The sequence below is a fragment of the Mirounga leonina genome, unplaced genomic scaffold, assembly GCF_011800145.1.
Source record: "Mirounga leonina isolate KUSES-001 unplaced genomic scaffold, KU_Mleo_1.0 Mir_204, whole genome shotgun sequence".
Classification (NCBI taxonomy): Eukaryota; Metazoa; Chordata; class Mammalia; order Carnivora; family Phocidae; genus Mirounga; species Mirounga leonina.
The window spans coordinates 2,995,668-3,015,891 of NW_023270513.1; the positions used below are offsets into that span (position 1 = coordinate 2,995,668).

General features: G+C 55.3%; 1 protein-coding gene across 3 annotated transcripts; it reads right to left on the reverse strand.

The window, feature by feature from the left end:
- Nucleotides 1–4,913: 4,913 nt before the first annotated feature.
- On the reverse strand, nucleotides 4,914–19,988 carry ZMYM3 (zinc finger MYM-type containing 3). Of its 3 annotated transcripts, none has more exons than XM_035028717.1 (25): nucleotides 19,864–19,988; nucleotides 18,419–19,104; nucleotides 17,376–17,419; nucleotides 16,987–17,053; nucleotides 16,237–16,531; nucleotides 15,803–15,980; nucleotides 15,231–15,449; nucleotides 14,786–14,936; nucleotides 14,389–14,504; nucleotides 14,131–14,217; nucleotides 13,881–14,031; nucleotides 13,163–13,335; nucleotides 12,876–13,041; nucleotides 11,911–12,008; nucleotides 11,665–11,827; nucleotides 11,298–11,410; nucleotides 10,978–11,152; nucleotides 10,647–10,793; nucleotides 10,070–10,173; nucleotides 9,581–9,749; nucleotides 9,099–9,250; nucleotides 8,578–8,692; nucleotides 7,428–7,682; nucleotides 6,500–6,617; nucleotides 6,184–6,376 (listed from the first exon to the last, which is right to left on the reverse strand). In XM_035028717.1, the coding sequence occupies exons 2-25, from the start codon at nucleotides 19,083–19,085 to the stop codon at nucleotides 6,184–6,186; spliced, it is 4,116 nt and encodes a 1,371-aa protein (XP_034884608.1). In that variant the 5' UTR covers nucleotides 19,086–19,104; nucleotides 19,864–19,988. The 3 variants fall into 3 exon arrangements, with proteins under 3 accessions (XP_034884607.1, XP_034884608.1, XP_034884606.1); XM_035028715.1 differs by having other exon boundaries at nucleotides 16,987–17,059; XM_035028716.1 differs by lacking the exon at nucleotides 19,864–19,988 and having other exon boundaries at nucleotides 4,914–6,376; nucleotides 16,987–17,059; nucleotides 18,419–19,085.
- Between the last annotated feature and the right edge of the window lie 236 nt (nucleotides 19,989–20,224).

Here is a 20,224-nt window from a genome sequence, read left to right on the forward strand (position 1 = left end):
ATGATCCAGTAATTCCACTACTGGCTTTTTACCCAAAGAAAGCAATAACATGCTTTCTTGACTGGTTAGTTGCCAATGGCCGTGTGCGTTTGCTTCAGTAAGGAAATCTGTATGTTTTTATACACATGTCACACTACGCATGACCATATTTACATATATGTGGGAGGATGGCTGTGAGGGGAGTGTCTCAATTCTTAATGTTGCTTTAATGAAAAGGATGTGTCTCATTCATAGTCTGAAACTTTAAACTTTATTACCAGACTTAGAAGTAATATAAGTAGGGGCACCCAACTGGCTCAGGCAGTAGAGCATGTGACTCTTGATCTTGGGGTTATGAGTTCAAGCCCCACGTTGGGCATGGAGCCTACTTGAAAGAAAGAAAGAAAAAGAAAGAAAGAAAGGATACAGGGAGGGAGGGAAGGAAGGAAGGAAGGAAGGAAGGAAGGAAGGAAGGAAGGAAGGAAGGAAGGAAGGAAGGAAGGAAGGAAGGAAAAGAAAGCAAGCAAGCAAATCGGGGACGCCTGGGTGGCTCAGTGGGTTAAGCATCTGCCTTTGGCTCAGGTCATGATCCTGGGATCCTGGGATCGAGGCCCGCATCGGGCTCCCTGCTCTGCGGCAAGTCTGCTTCTCCCTCTGCCTCTGTGATCTCTCTCACTTTTGCTCTCTCTCAAATAAATGAATAAATAAAAATCTTTTAAAAAAATAGAATAAAAATTTTAAAAAGGGGCGCCTGGCTGGCTTAGTCGGTAGAATATGTGACTCTTGATCTCTAGGTTGTGACTTTGAACCCCACGTTGGACATAGGGACTGCTTAAAACAAAAAAACAAAAAAACCCTACCCTCCCAACCATTAAATCAAGATCAACTTTTGAAAGTGCCACCGTTTCTCTGCCTTAACCTTAGGGATTTCAAAGGCATACTTTGTTTTCCAGCGGTGTCCTCCTGGCCCTTTCCATCTCCCCTCCAGCTTCCCTTCAAGAGACAAAGCCTTTCATTCTACAGTTAGTCTGAAAATGCAGATTCCCTGGAGAATTCATGCCAACTAAAAATCATTCACGTGAAAATAAAATCAGCCAACAAACAAGGTCTTGGAAATTCCGTGTCCCAAATCTTTCTTAAGCCCCTCTCCCCCTCAGCATTCCCATTGCGCTCCCGCCTTCCTCCAGGCCTTGCAATGATCTCCTTACTGATCATTTGGACGATAAAAGCTAACATTTACTGGGGTGCCTGGGGGCTCAGTGGGTTAAGCGTCTGCCTTTGGCTCAGGTCATGATCCCAGGGTCCTGGGATCGAGCCCCACATCAGGCTCCCTGCTCTGCGGACCCTGCTTCTCCCTCTCCCTCTGCTGCTCTTAGCCATTTCTGTAACTGGGCCCCCCAGGCTTCCTCAGACCCAGTCCTCCTCCACCTCATCCAGACATGCGAGGGTCCCCTTAAAGCATGAATCTTGCCGATTCTGTGTGAAAATCCGTTAACGCTTTTCCACCACTTTGAGGATACAATATGACTGGTCTGCTTTGCCAGGACAGAGGAGTTTTCCAGCATGCTGGCTTTTCATTGCTAAAACTGGGAAAGTCCTGGGAGCGCCTGGCTGGCTGTCGGTAGAGCCTGCGAGTCTGGATCTCAGGGTCTTGAGTTCGAGCCCCACATCAGGCTTAGAGATTACTTCTAAAAAAAATTACGAAAAAAACTGGGAAAGTCCCAGGCAAAGTAAGATGGTTGGTCACCCTAGCAGGGCGTGGCACAGCATTCAATGCCTTTTACACCCTGATCCCCATTTTCCCAGCAACACCTACCCCAACTTCTCACCCTTTTTACTGTGCCCTCTATCTTTTCTGTGGCCCAACCACCCATCCCTAAAGACACTGTGTGTTCTCGTATACCTCCATGCCTTTTTAAAAAAGATTTATTTATTTATTTTGAGAGAGAGCAAGCGCGCGCCCATGCACGAGTGCAGGGGGGAGGAGCAGAGGGAGAGAGAGAAAAAGTCTGGAGCAGACTCTGAGCTGAGCGTGGAGCCTGATGTGGGGCTCAATCTCATGAGCCCTGAGATCATGACCTGAGCCGAAACCAAGAATCTGACACTTAACAGACTATGCCACCCAGGCGCCCCAATACCTCCACGCCTTTTGTGCACGCTGATCCCTACACCTCCACTCTGCCTGACAAAGTAAGCTCACTCTTCATGGAAACCCAGCTCCCAGGTCACCTCTGTGGGTTTTCTTGATTTCCTGGGAGAGAAGGAGCAACAGTTACATTGTAACCCTGGTTATTTTCTTGACACATGAAACTTCTCCAGGGTCACCACTAGGCTAAGCCAATTGAGGCAGCTAGAGTGCAAAGTTTAAGGAGGTGCTCACTCTCAGGGTTTTGCAAATGCCTATCCTGTACTTGCATGACCCTGACAGTGAGGGCCCCCTTGTATTTTGCTCCCTCGATATGTTCATTGCCTCACCCTAGTCCCAGCCCTGGTCCTCCCTCCCTATCAGACTAGGGACTTCTCAAGAGCAGACTCCGTCTTTTTACTCAGCTTTATAACCCTAACAACTGGCACAAGGCTAGGCACAGAGTAGAAATCTAGTTGAACTAATGACATCAGACTCTTCTCTGTTCCAGGAGGGAAAGGAAGGAAGAGAGCCAGACGGCTTTAGGCCCTGGTGAAGATGGGAGAAGGGAAATTTAGTAGACCTCATGTTGGCCTGGGAATGAGGACAGCTTTGCGTCAGGTGGTTCGACCTTTGGCATCTGGCAGACTGGGGCTCCTTCTATTTCTCTGGTCTTTTCCTCTCTGTTCCTTCCACGGGGTAATTGGAGATACTCTCCAAGGTACCATTTTTTTGTTTTGTCCTCTTCTCTCTTCATTCAGTTTCTCCCTTAGTGATCTTGTCCAATCCCAGAGCTTCAGCTAGCTAGCTCTTTGCAGATGACTTCTAAATTGACATCTCATGCATGACACTAAGTAAAAGAGGTCAGAGAGAAAGACAAATATTGCACGAGAGTAAAATGGTGGTTTCCAGGGGCTGGCGGTGGGGGAAACGAGGAGGCATGGTCAAAGCCTCTAAAATTCCCAGTTATAGGATGAATAAGTTCTGGGGATCTAATGTACAGCATGGTGACTCTAGTTAATAACATTATATTATACACTTGAAAGTTGCTAAGAGAGTAGATCTTAAATGTTCTCGCCCTCAAAAAAGAGATGGTAATTTGCGACGGACTGGAGGTGTTAGCTAAACTACAGTGGTGATCATTTTGCGATATATAAGTGTATCCAATCAGCATAGCCATAGCCTTTAAACCTATACTGTTCTGGGGCGCCTGGTGGCTCAGTTGGTAAAGCGTCTGCCTTCGGCTCAGGTCATGATCCCGGGGTCCTGGGATCGAGCCCCGCATCGGGCTCCCTGCTCAGCGGGAAGCCTGCTTCTCCCTCTCCCACTCCCCCCTGCTTGTGTTCCCTCTCTCGCTCCTCTCTGTCAAATAAATAAAATTCTTTAAAAAAAACCCTATACTGTTATATGTCAAGTGTACCTTGATAAAGCCCCCAAAATAAAAAATAACACCTCATCTCTCTTCTAAGCCTCAGACCCACATTTCCAACTGTCTAGTGTGTATGGTAGTATCTAGCATCCATACTGCTCTTTTTCTTTTTGGGGGGAGGGTGGGGAATGGGCAGAGGGAGAGGGAGAGAGAACAGGAAACAGGCTCCGTGCCCAGCGTGGAGCCCAATGCGGGGCTCAATCCTACGCCCCCGAGATCGTGATCTGAGCCGAAATCAAGTGGGATGCTTAACCGACTAAGCCACCCAGGCACCCTGATACTGCTCTTTCGTGCCCATTTTCCCATGTGGTCTTTGCAACGGGTCTGTGAGAAAGTCGGGGCAGAATATGAATGCATTTTTAAGGTGAGACTCTAAAAGGTTTGAGTGGCAGAGCTGTGAGTAGAAAGTCAAGTTTGGGTGTTCTTTCCGCCCTGTTGCACAACCAGGACAGAGGTCTTTCAGGAGACTCTCGAACCCAACCAACATGACCAAAACCTCAACTTGTTACCAATCCCGTCCTACTCCTACTCTCCGGCAAACAAAACAAAACAAAACAAAACAAAAACAAAAACAAAAAAACCCCAAGAACCACCACTCTCCAATCGGCAAGGCTAGAAACCTGGGATTCATGCTCACTTCCTCCCTCTCTCCCAGATCCTACAGATGTTAACTTCAAAATATCTGAATCCATCCTCCCTCTTCCTTCTTTATCCCCGTGGCCCCCACCAAGGCCCACAGAATCTATCAGCCCCAGTTTTTACCTGCCCCCGCCCCCATCCTTTATACTGTTTGGGGGGGGTCTCCTCCCTAAAGCAACAGATTGCATTCTGTCATTCCCTGGCTGGAAAACCTCAGCCTCGCACTTCCCTTCCCTGTGGCTTTGATTGGGTCGGGGGCCCCCAACTCCTCCCAGTTACTGAGGCCCAGGTCAAATGCCACCGCCCTCGGTGAACTCAGCACACACACCTCCCCATAAACTGGAAATGAGTTCCTTATTCCTCTGCTCTCCCATAGTACTGGATGTATTTATTTCATTCTGCCTGTCTTAGGACTGTGCACCGGTCTGTCTCCCCTTGTAGCCTGGGAGCCTGCTGGGGATAGGATCCTGGTCTAATTAATCTTTGTCTTCTCTGAAGCATGTAATCTGAGGTCCTTAACATAGGAGGTCCTTAACGGATAGCTGTTGAATTGATTTTTTTCCCCCTTAAGTATTTGGAAACCTGTTACAAAGAGGACCGTATTCCTAGTGGATTCCTTCATTGAGGTGGGTAAAGATGATTTTTAGCCTTGAGAGCTTTACCCCCTGAGAGCCCAACATCAGTCCTCTATATCCCTCACTGCTCCAAACACCACTCTCCTTCCCCCAGAGAAGGCAAAAGACAATTTTAATTCTTTATTTGAAACAAACAATTCCAGAGACAGAAGGTTAGTCGTGACAACAGCTTCTCACTACAACACAAGGGTGGGCATGGCTCACTGAAGGGACAGGCCAGGCGCCTCAGAACAATATATACAATTTAAACAGTGGCTAAACTGGTGACAGTTATAAAAACACAAAAAGGAGGCTGGGGAACAGCAAAGCCAACAGGGAAAGAACTGGGTAACCCCCTTTGCTGGACACTAATAGCTTTCTGGAACTACAAAGGCAAGATGGGAAAGGGAGATGTCGGCAGTGGGGGCGGGACCCCTGCCCACAGCTCCTCACCTATCCTTTGACCACAGAGCCCATCCTGCATGACCCAGGGCCCCCACAGGCTTGGCCTGGCTCTTATGATGGGGGGAGAACAAGAATGGGGAACCCAGCCCCAGTTCAAGTCAGAAGGTAGTTTTTTGCCTTGGGAAATTCTGTCCATTGAACTAAAGGGAGGCAGTTACAGAAGGGGGCTAAGCATGTTGACACCATGGCTCATGCCAACCTAAGATGGCAGAGAGAAACAAACACGTAAACCAAGGGGACAGGAGTCAGCTCCCCATACTTAGAGTCATTCTCTGCCTTTGAGGGAAAGAAAGCGTTTGGGAGTTTTTAAAGGTGCAGCACCAGGGGTCGGTGCTTGCAGGGATGGGGAGGGGGAATACAGTGGCGAGGGGGTTCCAACCACCAGTTATCTCATGGGAGGGGAGGAGCATCTAAGCTCCGTGTTGTAGGTAGATGGTCCCCTCATTACTTTCAGATCTTTCGTATAAGACCCTTTAGCGTGGTACCGGGGAAGGGTAGAGAAGGGAGTGGGTGCAGGGCAGAGAAGGCAGCTGGGTTTTTTCCCTTGGCCGAACCTAGGAACAGGGAGCTTTACCTATGCGGGATGGGTCGGGAAACCCAAAGCCAACAGGATCACCAGAGCTATGAACACTCCATCCAGAGTCCGGCCCCAAGGGAAGGGGTTTACTCTGAAGCATAAAGAAAGTGGCCTCACTGGGTTTTGCCCATCACTGGGAGCCCAGCCCCTGCGGACAGAGGACTGGGACCCTGGGGTCGTCAAGTGGTAATGGAAGAAGGTAAAAAGCCAGGGGTTCCTAGGGAAGGCAGGGGATGGAGGAGGGCAGTCAGGGCCCTTCAGAATGAGTAGCATTGGTTCCCGGGCCAGGCGCCCTGCGGGACGTGGCCCCAGGCCAGATATTGGTGTGAGAGATGGACATGGACAGCACACGGGCTCAGTCCAGGTCTTCCTCCCCAGGACGACCCAGCTCCTCGTAAATCTCACGCACGGCCAGAATGCGATTGAGCATACTCTCCAACATGCTACGGTCCATGGGGATGACAGAATACCAGAGAGGGGACTCTGCGATGCAGGACCGCTCAGGTTGCAGGTAGAAGACATCGTTGCGAGTCCGGAGGCTTTCGGGACTGCGACGGTGGGGAGCGGGGTGGGGTGGGTGGAAGGGGGGGAAGGACAGAGGTCAGTACCAGGGCGAAGTAGACCCCTGGGGTCTCCATGCTAATGTCATTCCTGCAAACCCTCCAACTCACCATTTGGAGAGATAGAACTCATAGAACTTGACTGGGCAGCGGAGGGGATTCATGCGGTTCTCACGCTGCTCTAAGATAGGGGCTTCGTCTTCTCTCTTCCGTTTCCCGGGCCCCGTGTCTGCGGAGGATGCAAATGACTCAGTCATTAAAAAGCACAGTGGGGATGAACCACCTCCAAGAGCACGGTCCAGGGCACAGAAGGCCTCAGGACGCCAAATACAGTCTCATAGAGAAATAAAGGCAGAAGAAGAGTCGGTCAGTCTCCCCACACCAAGCAAACGTCCTGTTGGTGGGGGGGGGGTCACTCTGCAGGCCTCCCTAGTTCTCACCGCCAAAGCCTCTCTTTATAATCTCCCCCAAATTGATTTCCTAAAGAAGTAATCTCAGAAATGATGCACACATGCTCACAGAACAGGCCCGACTCTGCAAGGCTGGGCTGGCCTTCCGGGACAGAGAAACAGCCATGGTCCCGGCTCTGGGGACAGGAGTCCAGGGGGAGGCTCGGGTCCAGAACAGCGACCTCGGGAACTGCACTCAGATGGGACAGGACTCCAGGGCCAGAGTGGAAACCAAGGTGTGGCTTCTGTCACACCCAATAGCAAAGAGCCAGGGAAAGCCTCTCAGCCACGCCGTCAACTTTCCCCCACAGCCAAACACACCCAACGGGCTTCCTACCTGTCCGCCCCCACCTAAGAAAAGGAAATTGCCTTGAAATGAGCAAAGTCAGACACAGGCAGCCGAGTGACCTCCTATGGATGCAAGAGCCACTGCCCAGCAGATTGCGGGGCTGGCTGCTGGCACCTGCTCTGCCAACACGGGAATGGAAGGGCAGGGAAGCAGAGGAGAGGAGGCCAAGCCGGTGGTGATGGCGGGGCGCCGAAGGGGCGAGCAGAGGGGGGGAAAGATAAAGGAGGGGGCAGCCTCGTACCTCGCCCTTTTCTCTGGCGGACTGGGGCATAGTAGCGGATGCTCACCACCTTGGTGGTGCCCCGAGGGGTGGTACACTTGCGGGACTGCCGCACCACGTTGGTGAAGGAGAGCTGCATGTGCTCCTCGGCTGTCTGTAGCCCAAAAAACTTAGTGTTGAAGAACATGAGGGTGTTGAGGAGGACGAAGGGCGAGTAGACCCCCAGCTGCTTACACTCCCAGAGGTGCTCTTCCTCCACCCGAGAGAACACCGTATCTGCACCGGTCAAGGGAGAGAGGCCAGTCAGAGGGGATCAACCGCCCACACCCGACCGCCTCTGACCCCAGATGTCCCGCTCATAGGCATTTCCCACACTGTCCCCGTTCAGGGAAGTGGCCACTACAGATCAAACCCTGATACTCTGCTAGAGTAGATGGTGGAATTGAGTTGGTTTTGTTTTTTTTGTTTTTTTGTTTTTTTTTTAAGTAGGCTGTACGCCCAGCGTGGAGCCCAATGCGGGGCTTGAACTCACGACCCTGAGATGAGACCTGAGCTGAGATTAAGAGTCAGACACTAGGGGGTGGGGGTGCGCCTGGGTGGCTCAGCCGGTTAGGCATCGGGTCATGAGCCCAGGGTCCTGGGATCGAGCCCCACAGTGGGCTCCCTGCTCAGCGGGGAGTCTGCTTCTCTCTCTCTCTCTCTCTGCCCCTCCCCCATTCTCTTCCCCTCCCTCTCTCTCTCTCTCTATTAAGTAAATAAAATCTTTAAAAAAAGAGTCAGACACCTAACCGATTGAGCCACCCAGGCGCCCTGAACTGGATTTTTTTTATGGTTTCCACCTGCATTTGGAGCGTCTCTCGCCACCCTCAAGTTACAGGCAGGCAGATGTAAACCTTGGGGAGTCCCACAATGTCTTCTTTTCTTTCCACTCTTACCAACTAAACCCACGCCACCCTTCTCAGACCCAGAGATAGCTCGTCAGACCTAAGTCAGGTTCAAGGACGGGGGGCCCTGGCTCTTCTAGCTCTGAACTCTGAGGCCCCCAGGTCCATAACTCTTGCCCTCTGAGCCTTTGTGAAGAGTGGCAGACCAAAGAGCCCAGGACTCTTGGAACGGCGTATTTAAAGACTGGAGGAAAGGACAGAGGGATTGCTAAGTCCCTGTCCCTTACTGTTGGGGAGGAGCGTGGGCTGCCAGGTACTCAGAGACTTGTTGAGTTCTTGAACGAAAGTCAGATAGTAAAGGTCCGTGAAGATGTTCACCATTCGGTTATTTTCTAGCAAGTACTGAAGAAAGAAAACCAAACGCACATTAAAAAGCTAGACTCTAGGTTCTAGAGGAAAGACACGATGCCAAAGGCCTCAGGCATGGCGACCTTGGTAATGAGAAGGCAGTGGGAAACAGCTGCTGGGTTGTGTGACCCAGGGTGCTCTTCCCCAGCGATGCCCACCACTCTGAGGTCTCGTCACATAATGCACGGCCGACCTCTCCCAGTGGGAACTTACCATCCCCCCACCACTCAAGGAACCCAGCTCCACCCATCCTTCCTAGAACGGGTCTGAGGATCACCGAGGAGACCTGCTCAGGGTAGGAGACAGGGTGAGGAACAGGGAGTGGGACGGGGCCATTTCTGGTGGGACCCTGCCTGCTCTGTCGAGGGTGATGGCAAGTGAGGCAGCGTGCAAGGGGTACCTGTTGGATGCCAAGACACAGGTAGTAGATACTGTCGGGTTCGTATCGTTCCCCGTTGGGTCGAGTGATTTCTCTCACAAACTGGGCCAGGCCATAGTTGAGTTCGGCAGCCGAGCAGGCCAGGATATCCTCTTTGATGCGCATCGGTTTGGCTGCAGGGATATGCAGTAGAGGTGGATGGGATTAAGAATGCTCCACATGGAGAATTTCATTTCAGTCCATCGTTAATCCCTCCATCCCTCAGTCGCATCCAGCTCCAGAACAAACCCACCCATTGCAAAAAAAAAAAAAGCCCTCAGCCATGAAACCTAGGCAGCCCTTCCCCATCTTCACAGGACACCCTTCAGTGATCACAGCCTTATCACTCCTAGACACCCTCACGTCCTCAGCTGAATCACAGCCCTGGCCCTCTTCCTCCTCCTCTCCCTCTCCCCACTCTCTTCCCCATAGGGTACCTTCCTCCCCGCCCCCCCCCAACTTACGGCCAAAACGCAGCTCATCCCCCTTGCTCGTTTCTCCATTGGCATATTTTGACTGCACCCAGCACTTCCAAGCATTGACACCATACGAATAGTTAAGCCCAGTACAGCTAGGCTGGCTGCTCATGGAGTCCCGGGAACAGCTCTCGGAAAGCACCAGCCGCTTTTGACCCTGGAGGGGGAGAGAAAGGAGAGACGTGGCTGGGGCAAGGCCAGGGGCACCACGGAAGCTAGTTGGGATAGTGCTGACCACCGCGGAACGAGGGGACTGACATCAGAACACGGCAAGCTTCCAGAGCACAGAGCCCCAGAAATAGCCCTGATGACCTCGTGAACCAGGGAGAGAGAAATTTGGCTGTTTCTTGGTACTCACAATGGTAGAGAAAAGAGGGCAGGAAAGTCACACTAAGGCTGCTGGCTTGGCTACGAGACCCTCCCCCGAGTTCTTTGGGCCCCCTCCCTCTGCTGTGGATTCAACACCCCAGCCCTCACCTTCCTCATGGTGCGGGGAAGGTCTTGTTCAGCAGACACGTCCTCGGGCCCTACCAGGCCGCAATCAAAGAGGAAGTCTACACTGGGGTTAATGTCCAAAGGATCTGTTAAGAGTGGAAAGAAGAAGAAATCAAGGTTTTAAGATCTCAACCCGGTAGTGCTCCCACCCTTCCCCTCCTATTTGCCCACTTGCCCAGAGATGAGCCTCCCACAAAGCTTCACCGTGCTCAACAGGAACCAGCAAAGCTATACCAGGAACAGGAACACACTCAGAGGCACACAGACACCAAAACTCACAATGATGCAAATGTTCTTAACACTACGGAACTGCGTACTTAAACGTGGGTAAGATGGTAAGTCTCAGGTCATGTGTTTTGCCACGATTGGAAAAAACAAGCAAGACACAACTGTAAAATAGCGTGCCTGTCCCAGTATCTCTGGGACTGGTCCCTGCGTGAGCCTTCTGTCATAGGGTCACAAGGAGCACTGGTTAGGGCATGCTCAGGTCACGAGGGTCACTCCTCCCGATGGCACAGAGGCTTCTGTACTCCCTGGAAACGCTCCACATCCTACTCACTCTTGGGGAAGTCGGCCTCCAAATCTTGCCCGGGCTCATCCAGGACATTGGCCATCTTGACGGCCATGGCCAGGACGTCATCTCTTGCTGGCCCGAACAGGTCACAGTCTTCCAGAAGCCCCTCTGCACTCTGGTTGCTCACAAGATCTGGGAGGCAGAGAAGGGGGCTTGGTCACTGCAGCTCCTGCCTAGCGCCCTCACGGGCCCTCAGGGGCCGGCCCCAACTACGCCCCAGTCCTGCTGAGGCACCAAGATCACCACACTCCGCCCCCTGAGGCCGAGACAGACGGGTCGCACCCTGTGTCCCTCAACACCGCTGTCCGTGGCATACCACAAAGGTCAGATGAGGCCTTGTCTAACTCCTCAGCCTCTGCAATCATTTCTGCCATAGCCAGGATGTCGGCCTCCAAGGGGTTGGAAGGGATCTTCACCTTCAGCTCCTCAATGGTCTCCACAATCTTGTCTGTGCTCTCCAAGGTGGTGGGCAGGAACATGGGCACAGGCACCTAGAGGCACAAATCCCAGCTAGACACCAAGAAGCGCAGCAGCAAGGAAGAGGGACGGCTGGTGGGAGGGAGGCAGGGGGCGGGCAGGGGGTCTCAGTGCTGAGAGGGTAGAGGAGGCCGCAGCAGGAAGGGCTGGGAAACTCACCGGGATGGGCATGGAGAAAGGCACCGGAACTTTCTGGCAGTACAGATGCATAGGCACTGGCACAAAGATGGGCACTGGGATGGGCAGCACGATCACCTGTGGCTTCCATTCTTCTGCCAACAAGAAAGGGGTCTTCTCAGAGCCCCCGCTCGATTGGTCACATCCTGCCCGGGGCCGGGGCCGCTCGCTCGTCACCACCGAAGGCTCTAACGCACGCTCGGTGTCACAAACCGGCGCTTGCACCAAAGGCTGAGAGACAACTCTATGGTTCCAGAACCACCAGACGCATGATACCTCAGCCGCCTAAAAAAACCCCCTGGTCCGGCTCCCAAGCACAGGGCTGGGATGTCTAGGTACCCTGGCTCACCTGTTTGGCTCCCTTTGGACTTCATCTCCACCTTACAGGAGACCCCCCGATTCTGCATCAGTGGTTTACACATGGCAGCTTTGTTTTTGCGGGGTGTTGCTGGGGGCGGTGGGGGTGGAGGAGGGGTGGAAGCAGTGGGAGCCGATCGGGTCTTTGCAGGGATCTGCAGAGACAAAGGAACGTTAGTGCCGCCAACTTACCAGACCCCCTTCTGAGGCCATCCACCCCCTTGGCTTCGGCCCTGACCTTGCCCAGATTCCCATTTTCCTCTGGGGTCTTTGCTGTATTGCTGTTCTCCACTTTGGTTTGAGACGGTGTCTGGGGCTTTGACTCAGGAGACTGACCTAGAGATCAAAACAAGTGAATGCTCTCATCTGAGGAACCTGCTCTTCCGTTTTCCTTGTCCCTGTCCCGGGAGAGCTCCGTTAAGAGGTGCGCTAAATGCAAATGGGATATCTAGACTATCCCCTCCTCGCCACCCCAGATCTAGTCTTCTCTAGGCCCCAGTGACAGGGGCCAAGAAGATTCTTTGCTCCCAGCTGCCAAGAAGATCAAAACTTCTTGGGGAACCCACACTTTGAGACCTTCCATGCAGATGGCCCTCAGAAGCCTGGGACCCCTGAAGCAGTGGGGGGACTAAGGTAACATTCTAGAAACAATAGTCTTCAGTCTCACTAAAGGTAGGGCTTATGCTGACACTTCCTTCTCTCAGAAAACTAAACACAGGGGCACCTGGTGGCTCAGTCAGTTAAGCATCTGCTTTAGCTCGGGTCGTGGTCTCAGGGTCCTGGGATCAAGTCCCGCATCGGGCTCCCTGCTCAGTGGGGCGTCTGCTTCTCCCTCTCCCTTTGTCCCTCACCTCTGCTTGTGTGCGCTCTCTCTCAATCAAATAAATTAATTAATTAATTAAAAAAGAAAAGAATGCTAACCACAGCCCCCACAGGCCCCATCCCACCTGGGTAGGTGCCTATTCCCTAAAAACATGTCCTCGATACTGACGCAGGAGACTCAAACTCTGAGAACCTTTAAACAAGGCTCCCCCTAGTACCTGCACGGTCCAGAGGCTGCAAGGGAACACGGCGCCAGGAGCTCTGGCTGAGGATGAGGTGAAGGCCAGAGCGGGAGAAGAGAGGGGCTGGGCCCAGGGTGAGAAGAGTCCGAGCCGGTTCTAACGGAATAGCCCCCCCCCGAACCCCCGGCCCGGGACTCACTGTTCAGGAGGCTCTCAGGCCCACTCTGGGTATCCAGATTGGGTTGGTTCTGCTGGCTATAAAAGCGCAGTAGACACTGCTGGTTGCAGAAATGACGGATCTGCCCGCGCCAGTGGATGGTCTCCAGCAGCTTCCCCTGGCGCTTACAGGCGTGGCACCGCGCAGCCTGAGGGTGTCCACAGGATGGTCAGCCCCGCCTCCCTAAAAATGGGAGAAGCCCTCCGTGCTGCCCCCCTCCCTGGAGACCGCCCCTCCCCTCCCCCTCTCGGATGCGCTGTGCCCCTCACCTTGCAGTACCACAGCAGGTACTTGCTCTTGCAGTCCTCGCTGCAGAAGTCCCAGGTGCTTCCGTCCAGCTGCTCGGTGACCCCACGCTGGCAGGTCTGGGAGCAGTACGTACAAGTGATACAGCACAACCCCAGCTTCTTGGTGAAGTCCTGTTTGTACAGCAGCACACATCCTGCGGACAGGGCAAGAGGGAAGAGTCCAGGGACACAGACATGGCCACGGGGGGCGGCGAGAGCCGACCTTTCCAAGGGGGTCTGAGTAAAAGCCCCAACAGCCTCTGGGGCCTGAAGCCTTGGGATGCACGGATGCACGGGTGCACGGGTGCGCGGATGGACAGATGCACGGATGGACAGATGCACGGGTGCACGGGTGCACAGATGGACAGACGCACGGATGCACGGATGGACAGATGCACGGGTGCACGGATGCACGGATGGACAGATGCACGGATGGACAGATGCACGGATGCACGGGTGCACGGATGGACAGACGCACGGATGCACGGATGCACGGGTGCACCGATGCACGGATGCACGGATGGACAGATGCACAGGTGCACGGATGGACAGATGCACGGATGGACAGATGCACGGATGCACGGAGGGGAGGAGCCAGAGGCCCTCGGCCCACAGGCCCCACTGTGAGTCCTCCTCCCTTCCCTGCCGGCCCCTCAGGCTGCAAGGTACAGGGCCTCCTGCCCCTTTGCCGCCTCCTTACCTTCGCTGCAGAAGCTCTTCTCCACCCCGCTGAATCGAAGTTTCTCGTGCAGGAGCTTCTCCTGCCGGCAGTGCTCGCACTGGGACACCACCCCGCGAAGCCGCTTGAAGTCCTCACAGCAGTCCCGGCAGCAGAACTGGAACACCTGGTCCTGAGATGAGGGCACAGGGCGGGCGAGGACAGAGCTGTGACATCCGGCTGTGGCCCTGTGACAGGGCGGCGGGGGGGGGGGGGGGGGCGGGGGTCTTACCTGCCAGTCCAAGACCTCAGGCTTGCCACTGAAGAGGCTGTGGCAGTAGTGACAGCTCAGGTGAATGCCCCCCTCAGGGCTTGTGCGCTGAAGGGAAGGAAGACAAGTAAGGGAGGTGCGTGGCGGCGGCAGTGGTGGGGGGCGGGGGGAGTAGGGCTCGTTCTTGGCTCGGGGGCCCGGGGCCTACCTACCCCAACTCTCGTACCCTCTCTCTGTCACCACACCCTTCTTTAATCCCTGGTCCAGGGTTTGGAGTACCTGGAACTTGGTCCAGCAGCTGGGGCTGCAGAATTGGTAGACTGTGCGATCAACCTTGTTGTAGTAACAGGGGTCAGAGAGGCTGCGGCGGCAGAAGCTGCAGGGTCGGGGAGGGCCTGGGGCACAGAGAGAAAGGGAGAGAGAGAGAGAAAGAGACCGAGAGAGACCGAGAGAGAGACCGAGAGAGAGACGGAGAGAGAGAGAGAGAGAGAGAGAGAGAGAGAGAGAGCACAGAGAAGGTGTAAGGCAGTGCAGAAACGGAACAGGAAACCCACGGGAAGATGGAAAGATGTAGCCGGGGCTGAGGTCGGGCGGCAGGGATTACTTTAGAAGAGGGGAGTACGGGAGGTAGAAGGAAGGCCAGCAGGGGTCTCAGAGAAGAGGGCTTTGCACCTACCAGTGAGCCCTGCCTGCTTCACTTTGTAAGAGGTGGTACAGCACAGGGAACAGAACAAGCTGGTCTTGCCATTACGATCCACATGTGATAGCATCTCAAAGTTCTTACACAGGGTCTTGCACCAGACACAGGGGTACACACGTGTGTTTTTCTGTGAGGATGGGGAAGGAGAGGCTGAGGCTGGATTTGTCCCTTCACTTTTATTTGTTAAATTTTTTAAAACATGAAAGGTTTCAGGCATACAAAAAAAGTATAGATGATGATATAACAAAGACCTGTGTATCCGCCAGCCAGCTTCAAAAATAAAACATAACAGATACAATTGAAACCCCCTTTATTCGCTTTATTCCTCCCAACCCTCGACCCCGTCAGGCACCTTTATTCGTCACCCAGGAACCGCAACCCCCTTCCACAGCCCTCTAGTGCACTACTCCCTCGGCCCCACCTTCTTGTACGCCCCCAAGCAGGTTGTGTTGCAGAACCGCTTTTGTTGGCCCTCGTGGAAGAGGAGCTCAGGGCCGGGGCTCCCGGTCTTGGTGTAGATGTAAGCCCCGCACTGGTCACAACAGTTGGTTTTCAGTCCCTTGTTGGCCCGGAATTTGGAGAAGCAGGAATCACTGCAGAGCCGGTGCACCACGCTGCCGTTGCTGACCTCGTGCAGGACCTGCCGTGTACACACACGCACACCCTGAGCCACGGCCTGGGCACCACCACCCACCCCGGAGCAAGGACAGCCCGCCCCGCCTCACCCTAGACCTTCACAGCGGACAGTGGGCCCAGGGACCCCCCAACCTGCACATCGGGCTGCCGACTCGATGGTGAGGTCCTGGGAGGCAAGGAAGGCCGGCTGCGTACATCCTGGAGAAGCTCTATCCTTGAATACGCTCCCTCACGATGGCTGCCTCTCCTTCCCCACTCCCCTCCTCCACAGGGCCTGGCCCCTGCAGCCCCAGGAGCACAGGGGCAGCTCTGGGCTGGCCAGGCTCTGCAAATCTGGCCCCCATCGAGCTTCCTCACCTCTCCGGTCTTCTGGCATATGCTGCAGCGAGTGGCATCGGCGGGATCCCCGGACTGGGGGATTGGGCGCTGCTGCTGGGCCTCGTACAGGGAGAGACACACGGACGTGCAGAACTCATGGAAGGAGCCTCCTGAACCAGTCTGGGCCACAACCGAGTCCTTGGTGTTCCAGATCTCCCTGGAGGGGGGTGGGGTGGGGGAACGGGTTTGGATATTCACTCAGCACTACCCTCTCCTTTCGCCAGCTCCCACCCCCTCTCCTCGGGGACCCGTGACCACGGGCCCCCGACTACTCTTACGCTCCTCGGGCCCCCTCCCTCACCTGCCTCGCTCCCAGTTCCGCTCCGTTAAGTTCTTGCCAACATAGTCCCTGTCTCAGCCATTATTCCCGGCCTGCTCCCTGCCCTCCCCGCACCTGGGGAACCTTCACGTACTTCTTGCAGAAGGTACAGGTCTTTTTGCCCGAAGGCTTCTTAGAGAAAGTGGTGAGACAGGACGAAGAGCAGAAGAGCTGGGGCAGCCCCTTGCGCTGGTAGGCAGTCTGCCCCTTCTGCAGTGGCGTCCGGCAATGCGCACAGGTCATCTTGGCGCCGACCGCAGAGCGCCCGGCCCTTTGGGCCACGCTCGAGCGGAGGGACATGCGAGGGGACCGCCGGGGCCGGAATGGCACAAAGTCCTCATCATTGGGGTCATCTACCATGGCATCAGAATCTTCATCTGACACTGGAACTGAGGACGTGGGGAGAGGGGCAGTGAGCAGAGGCTACCGGACCGGACCTAGTCTCCAGCCATCCTCTGACCGCACAGGGAGCTCAGCAGATACTGGATCCCCCCGGAGGCAAGGGGGGGTCCCCTTCCCCCTGGTTCCTGCCTTTCCACCCCCACCCCCAATACACTGGTGTCTTAAGCCACTGGTGTCACTCCCCCTTAGTCACTCCATAATCTCCTAGGGAGGGCGCGGGAGGGCTCCAAGTGGGAAGACTCAGGACAGGGATGGCACAGCTGAAACAGGAAACTCCATTCTCAGTGCCGTTGTTTTCCATTTCCCCCACTGCCCCTGGTTCCCATGCCAACCCACAGCAGAGATAGGCACTTCACACTCTGCGGGGCGCAGCGCTGCAGGAGCCGGTTGATCCGTGGCCCGCCACATCCCACTCGGTCACACTTCCTCAAGTCCTACTCACTGCTCTCAGTGGAATCCACAACCTCAGGTTTGGGAGGCTCTACTCTTCTAACGCGCTCGCTTCTCTTCTGTACCTTGGAAACAGGGAGGGGAGGAAAGCTGACACCAGGGGCAGGCTAAAGGGCCTGCTGCACTAGTGTGGGGGGGGGGTACAGAGATGGGAGGGGGAAGGGAGAGTAGGGACCCTTGGCCCAGCCCTTAGGAGGAGGGAAAAAAGGGGGCTGGACTTTCTCCTTAAGAAGCAGGAGACACAAGAGCTCCCTCCCTCCTCCTAACTCTCCTCACACACACACCCTCCACAGAACAACATCTGGGAGGGAAAATGAAGGGTCTGTCCTTCCCAGAGCTATAGGGGGAACCAGACTCCTTCCAATCCCCTCCCCCCCTCACCCTCTCAGGCGGCTTCTCACTCGCCTTCCCAGTCAGGCCATCTCCTGCAAAGGAAGCAGAAAACAGCCTAAATCTTGAGCTTGCCCTCACCGCCCCCTCCCTGGCCCAACCTCCGCCTCCATTCCTGGGGAAGGACTTACTCAAAACTGAAAGGGAAAACTCAAGTGCCTGTGGCTTCTTGGGGCCCCTCGCAGGGTTACCTCGAGCTCTGCACTAAGGGGGGCAGCTATGCTCCATTAAAAAAAAACCAAAAAAACAAAAACCCTAGCCTTCCCACCAGCCTTCTGTCCCAGTCGTTTGGGAGTTAAGGAAACGCAGGTAACACACGCCTTTCATCAGAGGACTTAGAGTTCACTAACAAAACCAAACGCAACCACCCAAAGGTAGCAACGGGAAAAGGAAGCATTAACATGTGCATAGGTTCCCCTGGACTCAGGTGGTTATATAAGCCCCAAGACCCTGGGCACAAGCTGGGAGAGGCAGAACAGGGGAGAAAGGAGAGCCTCTCAAGCCCAGGCTGTCCCTCCCCTATCAGAGACACAATTCCAGGCCCTGCATTTCTACCATTCCCCCGAAATCACTATGCTGTTAGTGGCTTCAGGACCCAGTTATCATTCACCAAACCCAGAAACCCCGCTCCCTTCTGGAACAAAATAGCTGGAAAGATCTTAGCACCAAGAAGCCCGGCGTCCTCTCCAAATTCTGAAGGAAGGACCCGGGCACCAACAGCCTACTGGGGTAAGAAAAAGGGAACCTCCCCCAACAAATCCACTCTTCCCAACCCATCCCCTGAAACCTCACCCCTATTCCTCTCCCACAGCCACTGAGCTGCCTCCCTACCCCTACTTTCCTTCATCTTCGCCACACCCCCCAACTCCTCCCTTCCAAACTCCCAACTCCTTCTCTATACATCTCCCTACTCTCATCTCTCCACCCCCCTCCTCCTCCTCCTCCTCCCCTACGTCTTCCCCAAACACACAACCACCCCTCCTTACCCCTACCCTCTCGCCATCCTGAACTCTCCAGCTGATTAGGCAACCTACCTGGCAAGGAAGGGTGTGCAGGAGGGCTAGGGCCCCCAGGTTTGGTCTGAGAACTGTTGATTCCATCCCCCAGAGTCTCTCCCACTGAAGGGCTGGGGGGACCATTTGGGCTCTGTGGCTGCCCTTGGGGAAGCTCCTCCTCCTGCCCAGGGGAGCCCCTTCTCCCTGTAGCTATGTTGGTGGTCTCCTCCTCTTCAATATGGGGGGACTGCAGTGTTATCGGTGAATCTGGAGCCAACGGCTCTAGTAGCCCCTCCGGTGAAGAGGGATTTGCCCCAGCCCCTGGCTCAGGTGGTACCACCTCAGGGGTCTGGCCCCCTGGTCCAGGCTCTAGGGTCTGATCTCCTGCATCCCATGCAAGGGTCCCCTCAGGACCATGGTCCACCTCTGGGGGGGAGGGGGCTTTATAGAGCAGCCCCCCCAGCCCCAGCAGCTCAGTGGCTCCATCCAGGACTCCAGGGTCTTTTTCCAGGCCAGCAGGGGTATCAAGCAGGTCCAGGGCTCCTGAGGATGGAGAAGGGCCAGGGGGTGCCCATCCTCGAGTTGGGGCAGTCTGGGATTCCAGTAGGTCCTCTCCAAATTCCATGTCTACTGGAAGGTCTCCAGCCAGGGGCTTCTCTGGCAGGGTCAATGGGTCAAACGGACTGGGGAAATCACTGGGGTCCATGAGGATGACTGGATATGGGCTGTAGATTAGGGGTAGAAGAGGGGGCAGAAGAGGTGGTCTTCGCCAGAATTCCTTCTTATATAGGTTCTGGGACACACCCCATCATCCACTTGGATTTCTCTTGAACAGCCCCCACCACAACCGACAAGCATTTCCACCGGCTTTGGTCCGAATGACCACTTCCCCCCCCCCCAATACAGCGCCCCCTGTGGGGAGAGGCGTTCCCCGCCCTGGCCCTGTGCCCACACTCGCCAGGCAGTCCGTCGTTCCACCCTCCCGCCTGCCCCCGCCACCCCACTGCAACTCCCAGTTCCCCTCCCCCCTTACCTTTCACTCCCCCCCAACTCGGGCTGAACGCCCCCTCAGAGTCTCCTAGGGCCGTTGCCACCAAGAGCCTTTCCCACCCCCGCGGTCTCAGTTCCTATCCCCTCCCCTATCTCCTGGAGCCCCCCAGCTCCCCAGTCTTTACCCACCCTGTCTGGCCCCACCCCCCCTCCCCGCGTTGCAAGGTCCTCCCTCAGCCCTTCCTTCGCCCCCACAAACTGCCCTTCCTAACCCCTCCCCCCAGTTACCTTTCAGGGTCGCCCACTTCCTCAGCCCCGTCCCCCCTTCCTATTGCTCCCCTAGTCCTCCTTCTCCTGTTGCCCACCCCCCACCTCAGGCATTTACAGGAAGACATTTTGGAGCTACGATCTCTCCTTAGACCCCCCCCCCCCTCCTGGCTACTGCGAGATCCCGCCTGCAGGTTCGGTTCGGCTTGATCAGGCCCGACCCCTACCTGCGGCAGGGTTAGTGTAACGGCTACAAGCCTAGAACTGCAGACAGCGACGGCCCCGCGCTCCTTCTCCACCTCCCTCCCTAGCAGCCGGGACAGGGGTCGCGGCCCCTTTAAATGGCAGCGCCGCTCACAGCGCCCAGCGCTCTGCACCAGGCGGGCGGGCGGCGCCAGCAACCAACCCCATTGGCTGGCTCGTGGAGGGGGCTCGCGAGACAGCGCCGGCCCCCGGCGCGAGACTCCCAGCCCAGTGGCCGCCTGGAAATTGCGGAGTGGAGCGTAGTTGTTGGAGATGGAGCTTGAGCCCCCGCCCGGGGCCCCGTTAGTTGAGGAGGAAAAGATAGCCTCTGGAGCTTTGAAGCCC